Below are 25,015 nucleotides of genomic sequence, written 5' to 3' on the forward strand. Positions count from 1 at the left end.
TTGTCATTCTGCTCCAGGGGCCAGCAGTGCAGATAACAGGTGCCCGGAGAGGTCGGAAAAGGAAGCAGACGTAAGTGAAGCGCCAGGAACAATGGAAGACATTAATTAATAAATGATCCCAGTCATCTAGACTATGTACCTTTAAACGCTGCTTCGGCCCGATTCGGGCTCAGCCTCATTTTCTTTGAGTCCTGTGAATAATTGGTACCAAAGCTCTGGTTAAACCTCTTTAAGAAGCTGGTTGTGACCTTTTACTTCTGCTGTGCGTATAAGAGTGATGAGCGTGAGTCTCGTCTGTTTTTATCAGGCTGCAAAGGATGCTGGGAAATCCAAGGGACATGGACAGTGGAATCGCAGAGGAGCAGAGGGCCACGGTGAGGCTCAACTAGACCAAACGCGAATATAAAATATGCTAAATATAATCATGATTATCCGCTGGATTTATTATAATAATCAATATGTTATTGATCCCCGTGGGGAAATTGTCTTTACGCCTCCCTCAACTTGCTCTTTGTAGAGTAAGTTGTCCGTGAAGGGCAGCCACCTGTAGCAGCGCCCAGGGAGCTGGGAATTAAGGGCCTTGCTCAAGGACCCACAGTTGTGCTGAGGCTGGGTTTGAACCAGCGACCTTCTGATTACAGGCACACAGGCGTAGCCCACTGAGCCACACGCCGCCGATCTGATGTTCCAGATCGGTGTCGGCAGTGATCCATACCTAGTTTTTGGTAAAAAGATAACTCCTATTTCGTGTTAGATCTATTTGTACAATCAATCGCACGACAGTTCTTTGCCATTTTAGATGTATTTTTTTTTACAGCATTCAAGCTGAATACTAACGCTGCCACTCTGGGTGTGAGTGCAGTGACTTCCGCCTGCTGTGAGGTCATGCGCACACCCTTCGTAGTAGGTGAAGCATAAGAACGTCGGATAAGAGGGCGATGATCTGGGGATATTTTACGCTTTTAAGAACAACTAGTAGCCCAGCGATTTGCAGTCTTTGTTAAAACAGTTTTGAGAGCTGGGAGTAGCGTTTAATGGAAAATCTCACTAAACGAAGTTCATGCAATCGTGCGAGTCAACGTGAGTAATATGGGGAAAGAAAAGCAGTGTATGATTTGGGAGTCACCAGCTTGGGCTGTTTTGCACACTCACTGCAGCTTGTGATACACGAGGGGCAAGTGACAATGTTACCAGTCGGATGAGAATTGTGGGGCATTTTAAGCATTTGCCACTGGCGTGTAGTTTCTTGGAAGATTGAACTGCAAATGCCTCAAATGCTTAAAACAAGATCTACAAACAAGGTGGAACAGTATGTTATGTATGTTTCTAATAGCCTAATTAACAAAGCTCTTTTGGCATACATTTTTTTTTTTTCCATTTGTATTTACGAGTTTTAAAAACAGAGCTCTGACATCAGATAGATGCTCATATTGACTGATAACCTCTGTTCAGGTATCGGGATCATAGCAGCAGTGGAAAAAGTGGGATCGGTGCACTCTAATGATTACTATTAAAGTAAAAAGAGCCCTTGTATCGGTTTCAGCAGTTGTGTATCGAAATTAGATCGAACAGAAAAAATTTGGATCGACCCATCCCTAATTAACTTATAAGGTTGGTTCCTACAAAGTCCAGAGGAAACTCACAAGTGAAAGTAAAAATTCAGGTGAATTATCCTCTCATTCCAAAAAAAAATCTCTAAATAGTATATGAAAGCTATATAAGGTATGCAGTCATTCATAAGTCAAAGTTACAGTAAGTGACTAAACATGACCTTAGGCAGCAAGTGTTTCTTCAGCTGACACAATGGTGCAATTAATTTTGTAATTAAGTTAATTTTTGTATAAGGCACAAAACATTGGGAGTGCCAGTTATTTTGCTATTAATATTTAAGGGCTGAATGAAATGGTTAACGACAGGTCAGGGAGTTCTGGGTAATTGGACAGGTATCGATGCCGAGTGAAATCTGCAGAACTTGTCCAGGAAAGTAACGTCCTCATAAACCTGCTCAGAAAACATGTCCCAGGAGCCAAGCTGCAGTCTAAGGTCCCACACTGTGCGGCTTGGGAAGAACGTGCTTGGGTGGCGCTGCCCGACAATCCCACCGGGAGCAAGGCTTGCCTTGGAGGGCACTCTGCCAAGAAGTGTTGCTACCTGGATACAGGTGTATCTGAAGTGTGGTCTACACTGATGTAGAAGCTTGAAGATCCGTTTACTGCTGATGCTAGATTGCTTTCGGGTCTTTGTATGTATGCAGAACATCACAATGACATGGACCATCTGAAAGGCTAACAGATGATCTCATTATTTATTATAAATAGTTCTTTAGCTGTAAACATGAAAAATATGTTGTTAATGGGTTGTATTGTATATACCAGTATAGAGGTATGAACAAGTCTATAAACTCTAAGGTGCTGGACACTACTCCTACCCCCACTTGGCAAATTTTATCAGGGGCACCCCCTGCTGCCCGTTGTACCACTCCGTGAAATTTTAATATGACATAAACCAGCCTGGGGACATCAAAGGGTTCGGAAGCTCTACACCAGAGGATCAAAGTCCTGTGGAGTTTGCAGGCCTACGCTATATGTCAGGTGAACTGCTAACACGTGTCCTACTCAAGGTGTAACTCATCACCTTGTTACACAGTGCGGGGATGAGTTCCAGATGACTAGTCGCAAAAAGGAAGCCATCCAGCGGTATCTAAAGGTTGTGACCTTGTGTTTGCAGACGCTGCAGCCGAAGCCAGAGAGGGCCGTGAAGAGCAAGAGGAGAAGGGTTTTCAGGTAGCAGCGGAGGGCTCAATCCCGGGCAAACCGGCACCACCACGCGGTCGCCGGCGTCTGCTCCCAGCATGCCCACAAGCTTGCCCGCCCCACAGCGCCACCGGCTGGTCCTCGAGCAAACGACGGTCACATTGCAGTGGGAGGGATGGTGTGTGAGTGAACACAAGGTGGTGTGGTTGAAGGAGTGGAAAGGGAGAAAAAATAGCGATTTGCCCTACCCTTCAATTCTGTGTGTGTTTTTCTATGTTTATATAGCAGTTGCGTATTAGAGATGTCTGTGGAAAGCGTGTGCGTGCTTGCGTGTGTTTGTACGCATGTGTAACTACATCAGGGTTCCAGGAGTTGACTTGAAACGCCAGACTACCAGATTGTTGCTGTGAAGGCGTCAGGCCCCCGGTGCCCTCTGGGCCTGTGCTGCCATTGGTCGCTTCCATCACACACAAAAGGGATTGGCTGCTACACTCCCTCACACAGCAGAACTTTTTTTTTTTTTTTTAATTCTAAGTCTGTTATCAGACCATTTGCTGGGCAATTAGGAAAACAGGCACTAACTATGACGACCTGCCCACGGGCCGTAGGCGGCCTCCATTTCCCACGTAGGAATAAACACTGACTCGTAGCTGTAGTGGGTCTTCAAACTGGTCACCGGCCCCTTACCAATACAGGCGCCAGTTACTTATTGTATTTAAATAATGAAAAGTTATAATTAAGCAGATTATGCAATTTTTACCATTGGATTTTTGTACATATGTACAGCTTTAGTATTTTATTTTGTACTTTTTAGAACATTCTCCCTTCCCCATTTCCCCTTTCATATTCTCCTTTGCTTTCGTTTTGTACAGTCAAAAAAAAAAAAAACTGTAGCTTTTTTTTTTTTTATATGGGACTTAATTTTTTTATTTAACAGATTAAAATGTTTACCAAAAGATTCTCGTGCTGCTTTTTCCATGTACATATAAAATATGTAAATGACATCAAAACACGTTGTCGCTAGAGGATGTTTAATGGTGTGTATCCAACGCCACAGTCCGACATACAATACGACCTTTTTGAGGCCACGGAAAAGCAGTTTAACGCAGCCTGTGGTTTTCAGTATCAGTCATAATACAGCGACAGTCACAAGCAAAAAGGAGCAGGAACATATTTTAAAAGGTACACAGGCATATGTACAAACGTCCCTTAAGGTTATTCCCGATAGCCAGCCAAGCCGGAAATAAGGCTGGTGCTCATCTAGGCAAACCAGCGCCACTCCACATGGGCATCATGGCTGTGCAGACTGGCAGCCATAATTCCTCACCGTGAGTTATAAGTACAGTATTTAACCAACTAAACATTTAGTGTCCAACACGGAGGAAATCTATACCACCTCACCTCTTGCAGGGAGGACGCAAATCTATAAATAGTTTGAAAAGGTGTCTGGATAATGTCGCGTTTTGCAAGTCATGATGAATTTCCTGAAATTCATCTGTCTCAAAGAGGGCAGGCGCCCGCCTTCGGTCAGTTCCAGAGACGACCCAGACAAGGGAAGATACACGTGGGGCAGGTGAAGGGCTACTGCAGCATGGAAGCGTTTGGTCTTGGAAATATTTGACTTTTTTGCAAAAAAATAAAATAAAAAAAGGCAGATGGAGAAAGGAAGAGAGAGAGGGGAAGGAACAGCCTCATATTTAAGTTCCACCTCTTTCTCCTTCTCATGGAAGGAAGGGGGATTATTTGGTGAGGTTCTTCATTCTCTGGTCCAGAGTGGCAAAGTTCTCCTCCACGGCCTTCAGGTTATCCTTCATAGTCTGCTGTACCTGAGAAACAACATTGACCTCGTTTAAGTCGAGGCAGGAGCATGCATGGCGGCAACATGGGCAGTACAGGCGCAGGAGACTAATGACAGACAAATGCTGGAGGGGGCAGGTGGAGCGGGGGGGGGGGGGGGGGGGGGGGGTCGGGCACCGCACCTGCGAGAGGAGCGAGCTGTTGTCCTTCAGAGAGTTGTTGATCATTTGCTGGGTTGTGTCCAGGTGAGTCAACAGCTGTCCAAACTGCATGGCTGAGAGAGCAGAGGAGCGATTCAGCGTTCACCATTTCAGCGACTTGCGGGGGAGGCGGAAAGTCGACTAACGAAAGAGCCACGGACACTAATGTTGATGACACAGCTGTGGCATGGAGAGGGCCGTGCATGGGACGCTACCTTGCTCATGCAGATCCCTCACAGCCACCAACCGCTGCACCACCTGGGGGAGCGAGGTGGCCATGGCATCCCACTTCTGGATGACGTCGTATAGCTGTGACACCTGGAAGTTAAATGCAATTAGTTGGCATTAACAGAACAAAAACAAGGAGAGGTTTATCGCCCCAGGAATATTAAATCTCAGGCAATTTATGGCTTTAATTTAAAAAATAAGCCAACTGGAATCACAATGACAACAGGTCTTAACAAATGGTTGTAATCTCCTAACAGCTTTAATACACCCAGATCTTTTAATTAAAAGCCAACAACATGCAATTACAAAGAAAAACATTCTTTAATATATTCTTTAATAAGCACACTTATTAAATGGGGAACAGTGGCAGCACACCTGTCTTGTCTCCATACAATACAGTGCTACATTTAATTTTTCATAGGAAACACTTGAATAGTCTATAATTTGACAGAATCCTTCATGGTGCAAAGACGCGGTTTTGACACCTTGTGCGCGGTAATAACCTGCATTGCGCCGGATGAACGCTTCACACAGCTGTAATGCTGACAGCATTGGTACACAAGCTTATGCTCCACACAATCAGCTTTAGGACACATCCGCCCACCTTGTTCTGGGTGTCAGCGTCCTCGATGGCTGCCTTGTGCTTGGCGATCTCATTCATCTTGCCCAAGACACTCTGGAGGGGGAGCACGGGGGAAAATATAACAGGGGTGTATACACGGGCGGGGCCCCAGCTGACAGCTGACTGAAGCTAATAGTACCCCCTCCCCTGTCACTCACCAATTTCAAAACATGTTATTGGCTAATGATAAAACCAGCCCTTTTGTATGAATTATTTGGATCGACTCACTTATGCATCCTACATTTAAAAATCTGCCCCTACACCAACCATATATAACCAGTAACCGCTTGTGGGAGTTTTACTTACACAAAAATGTTTTGAGGGCAGAACAAAAGAACTGATTGGATATCTCTGAACCAATCAGATTGTAGATGAGGTGGGTCCAAGCAACTGGAGAAGGCGGGACCAAGACATCTGATTGGTTGTTCCTGCCTCCTCCAGTTACTTGAACCCACGTCATCAATCTGATCGGTTCTCTCTCTGAACCAATAGTTTTTCCATTCTGCTTTCAGAACATTTGTGTGTACATAAAACTCCCATGAGCCCAGTAACCCTCCACCACGTGCCCAGGAGATCGGCAATACCTGCAGCCGGGCCTCCACCTGGTCGAGTGTGGCGGAGTCCAGCGCGTTCACGCGTGCCTGCAGCAGTTCCAGGTTGTCCTGTGCCGACGGAGACAAGACAAACGTCAAAGGGTGGAGCGCCAGCCTGAAGGCCACCCCACGGACCCCCGCGCCCAGGAGGAACACACTCACCACGATGCTGGCTCCCTGTACCCAAGCAGTCAGAGGACCCTGGGAGCAAAGAGAGGGACAGTTTGAGTTTGGTCTCGGTGCTTCTCTCCACCTCGGCCCGGGTGAGCGGGGGGGTGGGGGCGTGTCTGGCGGGGGGGGGTCGAGTACCTGTTTGTTTGAGCCCGTCCCCATGGCCGTCTCCAGCTGAGCTAGCCGCTTCTCCAGCTCGGCCACCTGAGAGAAAACACCAAGTTACCAAGTCTGACACTCTCACCTGCATCATCACATGCTTATCAGTGTTTCACTTTATTTCTTTAGAATCTTCTGCTGCAGTAACCTTGGCTGACTCAGTAAACTTCTCCTGCTCCGGCCTGCTATGCAGCTCGTACAGCACCACGCCATCGGGGGCCTTGACTGACCCAGGCTTGCCGTCGACCCCCGCCCCCCCACGGCCTCCTCGCGCTGCCTCTAGCTGGATGAGCAGGCGTCTGTCAGAAGAGATGAGGGACGGAGAGGCAGCACGTCAGAAGAGGGATCGTGACACGCCCCGGCGCCGGTCGCCGCTGACACTGACCTGGCCAGCGCTCCGTCCGGATCGGACAGGTCGATATGGGCGTGTGGGCCCAGCAGGGAGTCCAGGTGTGCCGAGACCAGCTGCTGCTTAAGCTGAGCGGCCTGCTGGGCCAGCAGCACCGGGGTTAGCCTCTCCTCTGCGCCGCTCTCCTTGGCAGTGGCCTGGAGAACAGCAGCAGCTCTGTGTCAGTCAGACACACGGTACCGGGCGGTCCGCAAATCAGAACTGTATTTTAAAAGGTGCACTGCTGAGTCTCCAATATGTTCTGATGAATTACCAGAAAATAACAAAATACTTGAAAACTCCAAAACTAAATCACAGAAGTTAAATACTCTGGGCAGAGAATGAGAATATACTTTTTTTTTTTTTTTTTTTTAAATGATGTAATTTCGAGGTACGGCAATGGAGGATTCTAGATATTCACCTGGATACCCTCAACCTCCTGGGTCAGGTCTTGGATCTCATTCACCAAGCGCTGGTACTTCTGCTGAGGGGTCTCCTTCAGCCCGCAGTGCTCAGCCAGCTAGGAGAGACAGACAAAGGCTTATGTGGACACCTAAGACAAGCTCACCTCTGACCAGGGCAAGTGAAAAAGCCTTTTTCAGGAAACAAATAGGCAAGTATCTCTATAGTGTGTACGTTCAAGGTTACTTTATTGTCATCAGCAGCTTCATACATGTACAAAGAGTGACGAAACAACCCCGGTGCAACATATAGTAACATATAGGCAGTAAATAAATAGTGCAGAAATAATAAATAGTGCAGAGATGTAAACTTCATAAGTAAGTAAAGTGCAGTCGCAATTTAGAGGTAGTTTGTATATGCAGTTTAGAGGTAGTTTGTATATGCAGTTTTGAGGAATTTGGAGAGTCAGTCCAGATATTAGTGTGTGTTCAGAGTTCTGATGGCTTGTGGTATGAAGCCGTTGCACAGCCTGGTAGAGGCGGAGCGGAAGCTTCGATACCGTTTTCCAGACGGTAGGAGAGAAAAAATTCCATGTAGCGGGTGGGAAGTAATAAAGTTTACAATGTCAGACAAAGAAGAAAGTCTTTTAGGCAGGCTTTCTGTGAAACACCGAGGACACAGATTCACAGCCAGAAATGAATGCACTTAGCGTGTGTGAGTGTTATTCATTTTCACTGTTCCACTACATGTCTGTATTTATTTCAATTTTTTTATTATGTTTCTAAACAATCTTAATCCTGTTGTCTTTGTACTGGGCGGAGCTGAACGTGTAAGCATCCCCAGGCATTCATTGCCCATGGCCAGTAAAACATCATGAATCTTGAACATACATCTATACAACTGAAAACAAAACCCAAATGGTAGAAAAAAAGAGATACTAGATGTACTAGTCAATTACATTTACATTTTATTTGTTTAGCAGATGCTTTTATCCACAGTGACATTCAATTGAGAAGATATAGACAGACTCTGGAGAGAACAGGGGTTAAGGGCCTTACTCAAGCGTGCCACAGTAAAATCACTGTGCCAACCCTGGGATTTGATCTGATGACCTGCTGATCACAGGCACTGCATCATAACATGCTGAGCCACACACCGCTTTACATAACTTTGTATGCTAAAGGACTTTTATATTAATATTAAATGCAACCCTGAAAACCAGATTAACTGCACCATTAAACTTCAGCAGATGTTCTTTGCAAATCTACTACTGTTGGAAAAACTGAATCAGTATAGGGCAGTGTTTCCCAGTCCAGTCTTAGGGGACCCTACTGGGAGCTGGGAGGGAGCAAAAATGCGGACTGTCTGGCAGGGAGCAAAAACATGAACCGACTGTGGGTCCCCAAGGACTGGACTGGGAAACACTGGTATAGGGTACAAATGAAAATTTCAGAGAATAAGAGTAGAATTATAAGGGGATTAAAGTAGAAGAAAGAACTGAAAATGAAACAGTATCCATATTAATAAAGGTCATTTCCAACTTCAATGGATAATTAAAGGTATAATTAACAGCTGGTATGCTGAAGAACCCGTCAGTTAGAAGAACGGGAAACATCCAAGATTACAAAGGACAAGAAAGAGCCTTCATGAGGAAAGTTCATCCTAAATGTCAGCGTGAACTACAGCTGATGGGAGGAATTCAGCAGCGTCTCCCAGTGTGTGACGCTTAAACAGCAAACCCGCATATATTCTCACTGGGAGGCTCTCAGCAGGGACCCCTAATTGTTACCTGAACGTCAGTGGTCAGAAGCACCACCCAACAAAGCGATGCAGTCATTTATATTATGAACGTATCATGGCCTTAAATGTTTAAGTATCGATAAAAGGCGAGTAAAGGGTAACTTACGATCTCAAACTCCCCTGATTCGTAGCCAACTCTCCTGGTCTTACTGATGCGGTCAGAGAAGTCTGCGATACAGGGAGATAGAAAGAATGTTTGTGCACGTCCGAGGGCAGAGGTGGGGAGGCTCAACGCACTGAAGAATGACATCACTGGTCCATGCGGGAAGCCCAATCATTGGCCATTACTGACAGACTGACCCAGGCCCCTGGTGCCGACGCGCTTGTCCTTGAACTTATCGTAGGCGGCGTTGGGGTTCACCACGATGCGTTCCACGCTGTCGCTGCAGAGCTCCTCCTGGAAAACAGCGGGCAGAGGTCTCAGGCGGCCTGGCACAGAGTGTGCCACGCACACACACATGCACACGTAACACGCAACCTCCCCATCATGAGTTCCAGAGCTACTGCGGGTGATTCCACTCCCACAAAGCGACGCTACGTATGAAATTAATGGAGTCACGAGATGAGGCACATGCAGAACGATTTCCTTAAATAAAAAAAAATAAATTTAAAAGATAAAAGGGAAAAGCTACAAACTCTGGGATGGAATAGACCCAGGTGGATTCAGAAGGCAGCACAGGCTTGGTTTGCTGATTTACTGATGTGTGTCACAGCTGGCCAATCAGATTTGATGATGTCAGCTTTCCGGTGACCACTATGAGCTCACGCATGCAAATAAATATTTAAATATGTAGTGATGCACAAATCATATTCATTTTCAAGGACACAGTACATGCATGGAGAGACATGTATCTGCCGCCCCCCCCCCCCCAAACACACACACACAGCCCTAAACACTGTCCATGCAGCGACTGACATGCAATGATTGAGGGCTTTCTGGCTGGAAAAACACTCTGCACCACAGTCACCCAATTAAGTACAAGATCATCAGGATTAATTTTGTGATTTGAAATGGCGAATAAAGATTTTGTAAAGTTTCCTCATAAATCCCATTTCATGGAAAATGCTAGACAAATACTGCCCCCTACTGCAGAGCTGTCTGAATTGCACCCGTTGGCTACAAACTCGAAGAACATCAAGCTAATATCTAAAGGTTTCTAATTGCGTCCCAGGAAATCCTGTTTTTTGCCACTGTCCAATAAGATGCTTATTCTGAATGACTCTAGTATCTACTATCCAATAAAAAAATGGATTCTACTTGGATAAATGCACCAGTGCAAACAGCATAACAACAACAATGGATTGTAAGAATGAGGAACAGCTCTTGAAGAAAGACAAACTGTAAGAGACAGATACAGGAAGTATTAAGGTAAGTTTCGGAGTTAAGACACAAAGGGTGAACAAGTCATTGTACATGGCTGATCTCTAATCAGGAGAGCTTGTGAGCTAAACTCCAAGCAGTAACATTTGTTCTGTAAACTACTGTGAAAACAACACAGATGCTGAATCTGCACCCCCCCCCCCCACAGGAAGGCTAGATGTCAGACACATGTGCCTCAGACAGCTGTGCAAAACTGCTAGGGGGTAAGACCCCTTCTCTGCATCGCCCATCTTCACACAGACAGAGACACAGAAGGTGGGCAGGGATTAAACACAGATCTGTTAGCAGCGGAACAGAGGGGCCAGGCAGACTCTTACCAGCTCCTTGGGTTCCCAAAGAGAATTAGAGGAAAGAAAAAAAAAAGAGAGAGAGAAGAGAGATTAACATGGTTATCACATGCCATGCACAACAGGAGCTGCCAGCAGACAGAAGAGCCGGTGTTCCCAACACCACTCAAAATAAAAGTCACCTCTGGTCAGATACTCTTTCATACTCCTTTGAGGCTTTAGGAGCCGTCTTTAGAGGCTCTGATTCTGAACGGCCAGCAAGAGATTAGCCGCAATGGGGCAGCATGGCCAGCAGAGGGTGGTGTTAGATGCCGATGACACAGAGCTGGTGTGACAGAGGGCATTAGTGGAATTGCTAGAAGCACTCAAAATCACTCCCTTGCTCACACTCTCTCTCTCTCTCTCTCTCACACACACACACACACACACACACACACACACACACACACACACACACGCCACTGCCAGGTGTTCACTCAGCAGGGCTTGGACAGACATTTGAAGTTTTATCGTACGAGTCTAGATGAGAAGGACGGATGATGCAAGATGCAAAAGAAGTATTTTTAAAATCAGGATCTATTATCTAGTCATCTAATTACATGACACAATCATTATTCAATCAGAAAGGGGGGGGGGGGGGAGTGGATAGAAGTAACCGCATCATGTCAGAAAACATACAAAGATCACATTCAACAGGAGGGAGAAAAAAAACGCACCAGCACAGGAAAGCAGGGAATGGCTTCTGCAAGTTAAGGATCACAGAGATGAGGTATCGCCAGGTGATGGGGCAGATCTGCCTGACTGAGTGTCATTACAGCCCATGCAAGCGCTTTTTAGTAGCATTGAACAAAAAAAGAGCTCTTACTTGCACAAACTAGCATCCCGGGTGGGGGTGGGACAGAGCCAAAAACAAGTGGAGGGTGAAGGGTGGGGTTTGGGGGTGTGAGACACAGGAGGGGAGAATGCTATTAGGTTTAGTGCCGGTCAGTCCAACACAAGTTACACAACGAACACTGCATCCCAGGACCATGCTGTGTTGATCTACAAAGGGGACACGGATTCACTGATTCAACAATACATTGCAATTCAGACCAGGCCCCTTAAAAACAGAGGGGGGAATTAGTACTGATGGGAGATTCAAGACTTTGAACCCTCAGTGTGAAGGACTGTATGCTGGCAATCAAAGAAATAGTTAAATAGTTACTTCCTGATAATTTTGTTAGTTCGTAATGGTTAAAACCAGATAGTATTTGAAAGAATATGAATCCACCCACTGTAGAATTCAAAGTCCCATCTCTCCCATAACAGGGATTAGTCCTTATCAAAAATCAATACTGGTACAGAGACAAATTGAAGTTAAATGGTGAATGCTAATTCAAATGCATGTAAAATAGTATCGTATTTTCACCTTCACAATAAATGAAATGCTTTTTTCTAATAGTAAAACGGCGGCAAATTATATTTATGCAACACCTTGAAAATACACACATCAGCAAAGATTTAACTATTTATATGTTTGAACGCTTATAAATCTGGTAATTTTATGGAACGTTAGCTGGTATTAAACAATTATAGACAAAAAAACGTTTATATTTCATGCTGCTGCTAAGGCTTTTGCCATCTACATTTTTACCAGCCACTGATTTGGGATGAAATTAATCAGGATGAGGTGGTGGCAATCGGGGTACCAGTTTGGTTTTATGATTTGAGACGAGCAACCAAATTGCAAATGAACACAGAAATCGCATGAATCCCGACCCTAGTCCGCTCTGCTCAGAACACGGACGCAAGGTAAACGGACAGTGAGCCCAACAATGCTTCAACAACAGCCCCTGTGGCAAACAAACACAATCAAGACAGTACCGGAGGCCTAAGGAGGAAGAAAAACACAATCGGGCTTCTGTATTTATGCTAGAAACAAAGGCCTTCATTTGTAGTCACTGCCATGTTCAAAATGCAATGAAGCGGAGATAGAGCAGGTCTCCCCATTGCAGGGTGGGGCCAGTGATTACCCCCCAAGATGGAGTGGGGAGTGAAGGCGCTTTAACAGCCAAGTGCCAATGGGTTATTAGATTAACCACATATACCACATTTTCCCGGCAGAGACAACAGAAATGGTTATGACTGATGAAGTTGCAGTAGCCTCTTCCATTGAAAGTTGCAGTAGCCTCTTCCACTTCAACTCTCCGGAAGAACACAGTACTTCGACCCTACAACCGACTTAGAACCCATGTGGTCGGTCTGTCAGACAAGACAAGGACAGACTCCCACCAGCCTCAGGGCAGAGAGGAATCAGACCCACCCTTCAGCCCAACTTCAAAACTAAAAAGACTCTCTGTGTCAAACATTTCACTAAAAGCGACAATGGAGGCTTACACATCTCAAGAATGGGCTGGTGTACCATCTCATACTCTGGTACAGAAGACAAGCAAAACAGTGCTGTCCTAAAATGCACTTTCCAGATCACAAGTTTACTGCTCTAAGGACCCGAAAGGGTAGGGGGAGGGGCTGAAGGGACGGCAGAAGCCAGATGCAGTGGTACAATAAAAAAAAAAAAATCACAGATGTACAAATGTAGGTTCCATGTACTGCTTTACACAGCAAAAATACACATTATATTTTGGGGTTAGGACATAGAAATCCTTCATTATATAAATACTGCTACACTCCCAAAAACATTCCCAAAGGGTCCTCAAAGCCCATTAAAAAGGAAACTGGAGGCAATGCTGATGCACTGTATTTACTAAACACACATGATGTATCGGTACCAAATCAGTCAATGGTCGTTTAAAAATTACAAGACATCGGCCGGTTGGTATCTCTACCTTAGTCAATATTTAAAGTTCCTGTACCTGAGCTTAAGACTAAATTAATGGGTGATCATCTACTGCAATCATCTTCATTTTCCGTAACAGAGGACGAATGATTTTGTCAGGTCATTCACCACTTAAAACCTCTCTATAGTCTCCCAAGTCGGCCCTACTTTGCTGATGTCTCGCATTCTGCATTATATGATATGGTTACACAAACGATCAAAAGAAGTAACGTCATCATATTTGCCATGTTTAAAATCTGTCCCATTAGCTTCACTATAGATTTATGGAGCTTAGAGGTCACCCGACTATAATCATCAGTAATATTCATCAAAAATGTCAGCAACACCCAAAATTTCCACGAAGGTCCCCCTAAATACTTACCACCATTTGAAAGATGGGCATAAACAGCAAGTGGATCATCATGTACTATATGACTACACATTTGGAGCAGAACTCCAAGGGAGTCTCCCTGCACAGGTCTGAATCCTGTTGATTACACCACTGGGCCTGTGCACATCTGTAGCCAGTGGTGGCTCTCAGTAGTACGTCCTGTGACGTAAGCCTGCCTCGCTCTTCCGTCGCTTTGGACAATGCATCCGCTCAATAACGTGAATTTATGGTTGCATAAATTACTTTGCTTATGGCTGGAATTCTCTTCTTATTATTGATTATGGACTGTCACTACAAATTGACTGTAACCTCTCTTTTGTTTTAAATGATTAAGGAAAAAGATGGCAAAATCATTCAGAGTGGTTTTTTCCAAATATTGTAACAGGACAAAAAAAAACAAAAAAAAACAAATGGTATAATGAAAAGAAACATCACTACTGATGGAGTTTTATAAATCACTGCCATATATATTGAAGGACAAAAAAACAAACATGTTTTACATATATTTTATCTTTGGCTCATTATGGCTAAACACTTTACTGTAAAGATGATCAAATAAATAACACGCTTGCCATGTTTGATATCAAAACCCATCCACTGATTTCTATTACTGGGCATATCTTCAGGACCAAAGGTTTAGGATGTGGAAATTGCAACACGGGAGGGCACACTTACTTTCAGCCTAGGATGCCTGGAATGAACAAACACGGTCATCTTTCACTTACCGACTCAAACTGTGCTTGGTCATCTTCTGGAAGGTCACTAGTCTCATAAACATCTGGCTCATTAGATGCCTGGGGGAGGGGAGGGGGGGGGTTATCGGTTAGTACAAAAATAAAATTTAAAACTTCCATTTTGGCAGAACAGTTCATTCTTGGGCATTTAGGTTCATTTTAAACACCAAGTTCAATAAGTAAAACACTTCAAAACAGTCCGATCACATGCAGAAAGTTTGCGCTCAGAGGAGACAATCACGCAAGTGAAAAATAACACTAAAAGGAACCATAACAGCACTGAGCCCTAGTCCAATTTATGATGGACTTTGGGCAAGGTAATCTCTAAGAATCCCTAAAGATGCAAATAACACTTTCAGATCCATGTTTACGTTTAAAGACTGTAAAATCACACCCGTTTTAAAATACAAGATTACTTTAAATCTACATTGGCAGTATTTTATATTAATTATACCAAGAAGTAGCAGAGGACCAAAGCGCAAACGTGTATTGAACTCCGACATTAGGGAAGACAGTGGCGTATCACAATAATTACTTTGTAGAGCCTATATGCATTCAGGGAGCGGCCAACGCCCTGACTCACTGGGCGTCTTTCCAACCAAAAGATGCTTTAAACATTCTGGCATTTAGTGTTAAACTGATTTCAACGAAATCCTGGGTGAAACACCATTTACGTTTTAATTTTCCAAACGATGCCCGTTACGTCGAAGGACACTTTGGAAAGAAGGTCAACGTGACGATTCGATGGCGTCAGTCAATCTGTCTGACAAGCGGCGGCAGCTACAAAGCCACTTAGGCCAGCTAATTAGCTATAAGGGGCGTTATCTGAAAATAATACAAATTAAACCTTAATAAACGCCAGCTATCGACGGAGTTAAATTGTACCTATCCCTGCGATTAGCGCCGCCGTAATCATCTCAACCAGTAAACGTCCACAGACGCCCCATCATAAGAAAAACCCAACTGATTAATTTACCGTTTGCCGGGGATAACAATTTACCTAGAATAACCCAGTGGTGTGCTGTTTGATTAAATATATTTGATAAAATTTGTTAACATTTTAGTGTTTATGGGCCGGGACTGTTAGCCCAGTTGGCTAATCGATTCGCTAACGCCCCTGACTACCAGCCAGCGACAATTTCGGAAAGGTGGGATCACTGCTGCAAACTGCACGGCCTCGGAATACAAGTGATAGTTTAGTTTAAAATAAAACTAATAAATAAATAAATATAAGGCATTGTCGTGTCCCGGCTTTTTCAGCTAGACGACCATTTAGCATGATGACATAAGTAACAAGCCTCATCTACTCTAGCGCCACCAGCTAACAGCTTTGTAACGTGAAGCTCATGTTATTATACATTTCAGAAGCTATTATCGCTAGAAGAGTGACAAGAAGCTAGGATGAAAGGAATTAAAATCTATAGTAGCATCATAAGTGGCAAGCAATGCCGTATTTCACTTACAATGCCGGGCAAATTGGCGTATTTGGGGTCCGCCATTGTTGTGGAAGCTGAAAACGGATAGATTACGGAACGCAACTGGCGATGATAAAGAGACTATGTTTTGCCTGCGATTAAGATGACAAAACAGACTGCAAAGTAAAAATCTGTCTCGGTAATTTTCTGATTTTTGCAAGTTGCAATTTAGCGTCTCAAATCCAGTGCTATGTACTCAGTTTTTGACAGCTCTAAGGAACAGCAGGGCGAGTAAAGCGCGATCTCGCGTTATCCTTCTCGTCCCTCGTAAATATGACGTAAAAGGATTGAGGTTTTCGGTAATTGTAGTTTTATATATATAAAAACTACAATTACCGACAACGTTTAGCTGAAAGGTCAAATAAAACGAGGCTTCTGATTAAAAAAAAAACATGTAAAAAAAATCCACTTATATAACAAATACACAAGTATTTGTTTAATATTACCAGAATATTCTAACATTGAATGTTTTTCAATTTACTCTTTCTGGAGAATTACCGTGACATGGTGAGTTAAACTGTATGAGGCCTGTATGCTTATTCCAGTTGCAATAAACTGACGTTAAACGAAAAGGATAAAACATACTTTCCCCCACACTTAAGTCGCACCAGTAAATTCTTATTTAAATGTTTTTGTTCGAGGTGCAAAATGAAAAAGAAATAGCAGTTTTTTACTTATGCAGTCATGCCAGTTCTACTGTTCTTGTAGGACTTCTAGTTTGTTCATGTTCTCCTTGTTGCTAAATCATTTGTTAACAGACCAACAGAGCGTCATTAATTAACAGTTTGGTTGATTTAGTTGCATCATACACAATGCTATGACTATGTTTTACTTACAAATGAATTAACGGCACTGAATTTGCATATAGTGGTAGTGAAATGCTAAATAAGCACACCACTGAAACAGTACCTGCACATCAGGTGCAAGGTTGATTCTAAAATGGCTAGCAAAATGGCTGTTAAGTAGTGACATTGATGTTAGACAAAAGATGATGTCCCATGCTGCTTCAAGATGATATATCCTCCGTGTTAAGGAACAAGGCTGGTTTCATTAAAGACTGAATTTAAGCTCCATACGTGAGAACTGAGGAACATGTGGCGTTACAGAAAGATGCAAAGTAATAGGGCGTGCTATAACAATATCAACAGTCGTAATTTAAAATTTCACTGTTAATGAGCACCGCTACCTTTGACGTGTAGGCAAAAAAATGACCATATTTTTTTTTAGTAGTAGGATTGGTAGTATTTATATAATTTACAAACGAGTTCCAATTAAAGATGGAAAAAATCTATGTAAAATCGATATTACGATCAGAATAGCCATAACGAGTATACAGTCTTATTGCCAATAGATAAAATATGAAACCGTTTAAGTGTTACGATACACAGTACTTTTATGGATGCTGATGTCATTGATGCAGATTTTTAGTTACCGCACTTCCACATAGAATCATTTTCACCACCACAGTTATGTTAAATGATTGAGATTATGAAAAGTATACTTTTGAATCACATAATATAACTGATTTGGTAATAGCGATCAAAGTTTAACATATATCTAGGCTGTTTGAATGACTTTTCTTTATATGGTCTCACACAACCTAGCGACACATCTGCTGATATATTACACATTGCCTTGTTTATTAGTTTACAGCTTTACGAGTGGGGGATGTATGATTTATTATTATTCTCCCTTCTCACTAAGTCAATACTCTCCTCTTTCCAGCAAGCATGCGCGATGGATTCCGAGAACAAAGTTCCCAAGGGACAAACGTAACTAGATATATAGGAAGCATAGTTCGTACCCCTCTATCTAATCCTGAAAACCAAATTGATGATACCCACACGTGTCCTCAGTTTCCTAGTAAATCATTCCTAGTTAATAACATATGTTGCCATTACCCTATTTTGTAAATTCTCCATTCATAGTCTATTCCACTGTTTCAGCGATGCTTAAAATTTTACGGATAATCTGACGACCAACAACTGCGTTTGTTCCAACGTAAATAACTGCGCGTTTAATTTTGCAATACAGAGCGGTATAACGAACACTGAAGACATGTTGTATTACTACGTAGGTAATCAAAATACTGCGCGGCTTGCAAGCAGCACAGTTTCCACCCCTCCACACCCGGCCTCGTATTGCCCTATCCACCCCCTCCATCCTGTTGTCTCATTCAGCTCAGGTTATCTTTCTGTCTTTAACAACTGATTTGGGATCAGATTTCCCTTCCTCTACAACCAGTTCTCCGTCGTTAATAGTCGAACGATCGCGATGATCTAGGATCGGTGGTCACACCAGTCACGGACATACATCGTCATTTTCAGTGGTGCTGATGCGAGGCTCCCCTCTTAAGCGCATAGACCACGCCCCACGCCTGCTAAAAAGCAGCCATCCGCCAGCGCCGCAAAGGCTGCCCGTCCGTCCCTGCCGCCTCTCACCTTCAGCTGGACCTTACCCTCGGAGTACTTCGACATTAAAAAAAAAAACAAATTATTTAAGAAATATATATATATTTCAGCTGCCTGGAACGCTAAGCTAATTAAATATATATACACAGTAGTCCAGAGGAGTATCAAAGGAAAATAGGATATTATTAACGCTAATTTCTATTGGTATGTTGTTGGCTGTTTTTAAGATTTCATTTGCGTGCGCCTAGTAAAACGATAAATAGTATTTTCATTTCAGTAGTAATACCTTCATTTTCGCTTGGCTGGTGTAACTATTCCTGCAAAATTGCTCTATGCAGCAGCACTAGCTTTTACGCAGAGATCGATATACTGTATATATTTTATATATTTGTGGAAAATTAGCGCTCCTCTAAGACAGAACCTTGTAAACGGTCGCCTGTAACCTTTGGTTTATCTGAAATACAATTGCAGACATTTTTTAAATATTATTTTAGGTTGATTCTGAAGAGGAAAAAAACACAATGGCCGATGCTACCGCAGAATGCAACATCAAAGTGCTGTGTCGCTTTCGTCCTCTAAATCAATCCGAAATTATCCGTGGGGACAAGTTCATCCCTAAATTTCAGGGAGATGACACCGTAATCGTTGGGGTAAGTTAATTTATTTTTATTATTGATAAATTATGGTTATCATTATTATGCTATTATTATTTATTTCATGAGCCAAATGCACCAAAGATCCTAGACGTGTAATAATGAACAAATTTAGCCATACTAATAATATAGATAAGTGGCATAAGACTAGTAGACATCGTTATCTGTGCTGTTATCATTTTCCCAACAACAATTGCGCTACCTAATCGTGATGTCACGATGCGTCTTAATCTTTAGGCCCCGTTATAATGAGCAAGTGGAAATTAAATGGGTGAATTGGTGAAATCTTCGCGGTTTAATAAATAAACCCATTTTCGAGTGGAACAAGGCACAATAAACAAGTGTCTGTCCGCTTTGCGGAGTCCACACCCCGCACAATAGTTAGGCCGCAGTATTTGCTAGCCCGATTTGACTAGTTACCGATTACTGGAGAAAGCTGCGGTTACGTACTACTTATAGTCACCAGGCTGGGATTTTCACGATCCGGAGACCCGTGCTGTTGATTTTTCCAGTGATCGCGTGTCTATCTTATCCAATCCACGCACGTAACATCAACAGTAGTTGGGATGACAAACGCAGATTTCTTATTAGTACGTTTAGAAATAATTTTAAAGGTAAATGTGGACTCAAGTGTTTACTTTTATGATCCTGCTGCATGTAAATCGAAATGAGTGGCAACACACATTAATCGGCAGATCTAAATTTATTTGACTTAAATAAATTGAATTTTATTCTTACCGTAAGATTATGTATTCGATTATGATACTGCTGTCGAAAAGCTTAGATTACTGGCTACATAATATATTTACTTTGCTTTACGGTAGATAGGTCGAGCTGAGACACAATTGTGCATTCTTATTTCTTCTAATGTAATTTGCCTCCGTTGTTGCCTGTCATAAAAATAACATATTTGATAATGTCAAAACTGGCCCATTTTTGCTCTGCAAGTAGACAAAATGTAGAGTAGAAGTTTGAGTGGAAAAACGGAGAAATTCACACACAAACGCACATTAGTATTATTGAACAGACTACATTAGAGATTGCAAAGCCATGTCCGGAATTTGTTAGAATTTCATGTAGGCCTGTTTATTGATCTGGTCATCAGTTTCTCATCCACTAATTTCATATTTCGTTAACTACAGTGGTCCGATGAGGTAATTGGATTCTTACCATAGGTGGTCATTTCCAACCGGCTACTTGATTTAATATAGAAATCAGATAACTGAAAGACCTTCCACTTTACAAGGCAGTTTGCATTTCTTGGTCTGGAGCTCAAGCGTACAGCATTGCAGTAAGATGGAGTCTCAAAGTTTGGCTGATTCACATGTAAACACAAGCCAGATTGATCCCCAGGAGGATCTTGCTGTTGTGCCCTGTATTCATGGAATAGTACAGCAAAGAGAGTCTCATCTGCTTACTATAGATGAGTGATGTCATGATGGTAAAACCCTGAATAGAGAGCCCATTGTTTTCCTGCTGGCAAAGACCAGCTACAGGGAGGAATAATAATTAATGTCATGCATTTATTAAGAATTACATGAATGCATGTGTTAGGGATGTATCTGTTGACTTTGAAGATGTGTTTTTGCACATTGTTTTGATTTTCATTTTTTTTTTTTTTTGCACATTTTGAGAGCCCAGATACACATATGTTAACGCATTTGCAAAACAAAGCAGACAATGCAAGCTTTGTAGCAGTGCAGTCCCCACTCCAAGACCATTTCTTTCAAGGAATCAGCCAACTTGTTTCTGGATTCTGGTTGCCTCCACATCTTTGTTGCCTAGCAAAAGTGATGACTCTTAAAAGAAAATCAAAAGGAGCCATGCTGATTCTTGTTGCCGTGGGTATTTACTTTGCCTGGATGTGGACTTCTCCAATCAGAGACAAAATGGATGGGCCTGTGGCCAACAGCTGACACAGTTCTCGCAGTGCTGGCAGTTTGCGCAGGATGAAGCTCCTGCCTTCATTTCAGGTGTATTGTGTAGTGAAAAGGTAGTTTTAGGGTTTTTGGTGAAGGCACTTGCCCATCTGTATTGCGTGATGTTTGCATATCACACCAGGTCTGTTGCAGTTTTTGCAGATACAGGTTCGATAACAGAATTTCTATTATAATATTAAAAAGTGTTTTGAGAGTAAGCTGCAGTTTACATGCTGCCTCTCATGAAACAGTGTTATGTGTTTTCCTCTGTTTTCTTTGCATGTTGGCCTGAGATTTAAGAATGCAAAATGCTCACACAAGAATGAGGTATGACATCTGCCATTCTCAAAAATGGCACTGGAAATCAGAAAAGAATCATTATTTGTGAACTGTATTTTACATCAAAGTTACCAAAATTTTAGAGAGGAGAAGAAAGTTTAAGAGTAGACCGGAGTGACTCCCCCCGACTGGAAATTCCCAAATACCCACAAACACCTTCCTAGCAGTGGATGCAGGAAACATGGTGGGGGGGTTGCCATGGAGAGTAGGGGTCATGGATTCCACTCTAATGCCTTTGTCATTGGCTTCTTTTGTCTCGAACAGTCAGCCCTTTTGACCGCTGCTAAAGTTTTAAAGGTATTGGCATTAGATGTTGATGGTGCAGTTTCGTGTCCATCCTTAATCGCTTGGATTCCAGTTTAAACATGCTGTGATTGCTGGTGTCAGATGTGGTAGTTCCAGCATCTCAGAAACAAACATTGGTCCGGGATCTTCCCAGTGTCTAGAGTTTATGGAGAATGGTGCACTAAATAATGACATTTTCTGTGGCTGAAAAGATCTTGTGAATATAGGGAGAGTGGCCAGACTCATTAGCTCTAACATGAAGGCCACAAATACAAAAATAACAGCTGAGTATAACTGTGATCTGCAGAAAGGAAAGCTCTGGATGCTCATTTGCCCTTGAAGTAGTTCTGGAGACAAAAGGGGGTCCAACCTGGCATTACATTGGGGCACCTGTTAAAGTGACCACTAAGTGTATAGTCTATAAATATTCTGCTTATAGCTGAATTATTAATGCAGCTCAGAAACAATTGATTTTTATAATTGATCTTAGGTTTCAAAGAACCGAAGAGACCTTGTTTACATGTGGTTGTGCTGACATTTAAGTGAATCTAAAGTATTGAGTTTTACCATTATTTGTTACCGCTTCAAGTTCGTTGTGATGAATTTAAGGGGTTTATGCAAGATAAAACCTCATTAACTTGTCAGTGCCAAGGGTCTGTTCCTTCTACTCGTATATCTGAATAGACTGCAAAAAATCAATTTGGTTAAATATGATATAAAACTATTACTTGATTTAAAAAAGATCAGTTAAACACATCCTGGACTTCTTACAAATAATCTCACTTTATATGTTTTGCAAAGCATTCATTTAGAGTCTGCTGAGTTTAGAGAGACGGGCGACACCATAGTAGAAGAGATGGAGGAAGGACGAAGGTTCCGGGCTCTCATTCTGCAACTCTTGCATATTTCTGGTGACACGCATCTCCACTTCTCTCTGGTCTGATTCAGCCATCATTATGGATAGACATGAATTGATTTGCTCTCAGTTTCAGTTTTGAGTCTTCAGTAATAAATTCTCTCTGAATTAATGTATTGGTTGTGGTAATTATTAATCTTGTAAAACACTGTTATCATTTGTATTCTGGGATTTAATCAATATGTCCTTCATGCCATAAGCTCAGTCCTTTACACTGTAGTATGATGGCCCTGTAGCAACATCTGTTTCCAGTAAAATCGGAGGTGACATTTTAATAGGTGTTAAATTAATATGACTTTGTATCTTCCCCATCATGGGCTGGTATCTCATACAGGTGACCAAAATTGAGCAAATGACCGTGTGATTGATAAATGGATGGATGTTTCTACTGTAAAGTTTGTCAGAAGCAAAGGGAAAGAGATATACAGAAAGTGCAGAGGTGGCGTCTTTGACGAGCTGATCTTTTGAGTTTTTAAGGTGCTTCTGGACTCCGGCCAAGTGGTAATAATCTATCCATGTATCAGTTATTCAGACAAGGTCACGGTGATCTCAGGTCTGTGCTGTCAAGGTAGGATGCCAGGTTGTCACTGGCTGACACACACACACGCACACACACACACACACACACACACATTGACCTGGTCCCCACAATGCCAAAATAACAGGTTTTTATCACATTATGGGGACATTTGTTCCCCACAAGGTAATATATGTATGACCCCCTAATATATACACATACACACACACACACACACTTTGTAAAGATGATATAGGGTTCAACTGACCAACTTATCTTTTTATGGTTAAATCATGTTCAAATCTACAACCACAGAATGTCGCTTAAAACTTAATAAGGCGATTTTAAAAAATCTGGGCATTGTTTTATATGAGTTGTACTTTGTATTGTGTAATATTATTTTGTATTTAGCAAGAATGAAGGTGTAAGTAAAGTAGACCGTCAGGGTTCCCGTGTGGGGCATTGCAGTCTTAGGAGAGAAAGTCGCGAGACGATGGTCTGCATGCTAATTACTACCCCTTGTTTTCTTTGGGCCCTTAGTAACCTCGAAGATGCTTCATCCTGGACAGCCTCTGCTCCACACATCTGAGCCGGCTAGGGTCTCCCTGTTCTCACTCGTCCGCTTGGTTTACTTTACAGTCCCTGCCCAGAGCTGAAGTTTGTTTTGTTTTGTTTTCTGCTCTTCATTCGTCCCATCCCTGCTCAACCCCATATTTTCTGAAAAGGGCCCTGTTTAGCCAAATAAAGATCCCGTTCCAGCTCCCAGCGCCTAGTCACATGTCTCTGTCCGCTGTCCCGGCCAGACACCGCCTCTCGATGGCGCATGCAAAGTGTCTTGCAGATTTCTGTCAGGGACATAGCGCTACAAATAGTGGCGAGATTGGTAAACATAGACGTTTATCAAAGGACACGATGAACGTCACACATAGCAGCCACGACACGCTAATGCTCACTGGGGAAGTACGCTTCCTTCTCCAGCCTGCGTTGTCTGTCACCCCGTTAATTTAATTCCCTAACAAACTGTCTTAATTACATTTTTATCTCCTTGAGCGATGAAGCAAATTAACTCTCTGCTTTTTCCTCAGCGTCTTGCCACGGTTGAACTACATGGAATCTGTGTTTATTAATTTGTCTGCGATCATCGACCTGTACTGAAGATAAACTCCATCCCTTCGTAATCATCTCCAGCCCTCTTTAGAAAATCGCTAATAATTGATTAAGTTGCTTAACGTTTCTTTTCATTCTGAATTTATTCTGCTTCCTGTCTGTGGGATGATAACTCTACTTTCATATATGGTCTCTTCCTGAGGTTTTAAACTGATTTAGCCACAGAACCCAAATCATTCCTTGGTCAGTAAGTCACAAATTCACAATAATAGTTGCTGACTGGTGGGGATTAAACCAGGCTCTCTGTGACTTAATTTTGGGTCACCAGTTGAGAAACATCTGTCTAAGCGATGCACTGGCTCGAAATCCTGTCCCATATATTACTGAATTGTCCTGTATTGAACATTAAAATGCAGTGTCCTGTTTTGAACCGACATGGGAAGCGATATGTCCTGTGCATCCGTATATATATTTCACACCCCCCTCCTCCACCCCTATTTCCCCTGATTGAAGGTGGGTGCTTTATGGAGCCATACCCCCCTCTGTCAGTCCCACATCATTCTTGCAGCCATTCCTGAGGAGGCACTAAGCTGCAGTCAGTTAGCGCGGAGAAACAAAGAAATGCATGATCATGCATGTAGGAGACATTCCAGCAGCTGGTCTGGCTCGGCC

The 25,015-nt window shown here is 42.8% G+C and overlaps 3 protein-coding genes across 6 annotated transcripts in view; 2 read left to right on the plus strand and 1 right to left on the minus strand.

Annotated features, from left to right (window-relative positions):
• Nucleotides 1–4,374, plus strand: part of mbd6 (methyl-CpG binding domain protein 6) — a 17,142-nt gene extending 12,768 nt beyond the window's left edge. For both annotated transcript variants that reach the window (XM_023795446.2, XM_023795447.2), the window contains exons 11-13: nucleotides 18–70; nucleotides 308–374; nucleotides 2,728–4,374. In XM_023795446.2, coding sequence (XP_023651214.2) covers nucleotides 18–70; nucleotides 308–374; nucleotides 2,728–2,787 — 180 coding nt within the window. In that variant the 3' untranslated portion in view covers nucleotides 2,788–4,374. The remainder of the gene's footprint in view (nucleotides 1–17; nucleotides 71–307; nucleotides 375–2,727) is intronic.
• dctn2 (dynactin 2 (p50)) lies at nucleotides 3,768–20,630 on the minus strand. 2 transcript variants are annotated; one of them, XM_023795463.2, is made up of 14 exons: nucleotides 20,431–20,630; nucleotides 14,713–14,781; nucleotides 9,414–9,510; nucleotides 9,220–9,281; nucleotides 7,333–7,431; nucleotides 6,909–7,069; nucleotides 6,672–6,822; nucleotides 6,503–6,568; nucleotides 6,356–6,394; nucleotides 6,185–6,262; nucleotides 5,583–5,654; nucleotides 4,966–5,068; nucleotides 4,733–4,824; nucleotides 3,768–4,579 (listed from the first exon to the last, which is right to left on the minus strand). In XM_023795463.2, the coding sequence occupies exons 1-14, from the start codon at nucleotides 20,431–20,433 to the stop codon at nucleotides 4,493–4,495; spliced, it is 1,179 nt and encodes a 392-aa protein (XP_023651231.2). In that variant the 5' UTR covers nucleotides 20,434–20,630; the 3' UTR covers nucleotides 3,768–4,492. The 2 variants fall into 2 exon arrangements, with proteins under 2 accessions (XP_023651231.2, XP_023651227.2); XM_023795459.2 differs by lacking the exon at nucleotides 20,431–20,630 and adding an exon at nucleotides 16,185–16,467.
• Nucleotides 16,542–25,015, plus strand: part of kif5ab (kinesin family member 5A, b) — a 28,687-nt gene continuing 20,213 nt past the window's right edge. The window contains exons 1-2 of one of the 2 annotated variants that reach the window (XM_023795450.2): nucleotides 16,542–16,703; nucleotides 19,102–19,257. In XM_023795450.2, coding sequence (XP_023651218.1) covers nucleotides 16,662–16,703; nucleotides 19,102–19,257 — 198 coding nt within the window. In that variant the 5' untranslated portion in view covers nucleotides 16,542–16,661. The remainder of the gene's footprint in view (nucleotides 16,704–19,101; nucleotides 19,258–25,015) is intronic. The other variant, XM_023795452.2, reaches the window with a different exon arrangement.

This window comes from Paramormyrops kingsleyae, chromosome 8 (assembly GCF_048594095.1).
Source record: "Paramormyrops kingsleyae isolate MSU_618 chromosome 8, PKINGS_0.4, whole genome shotgun sequence".
NCBI lineage: Eukaryota > Metazoa > Chordata > Actinopteri > Osteoglossiformes > Mormyridae > Paramormyrops > Paramormyrops kingsleyae.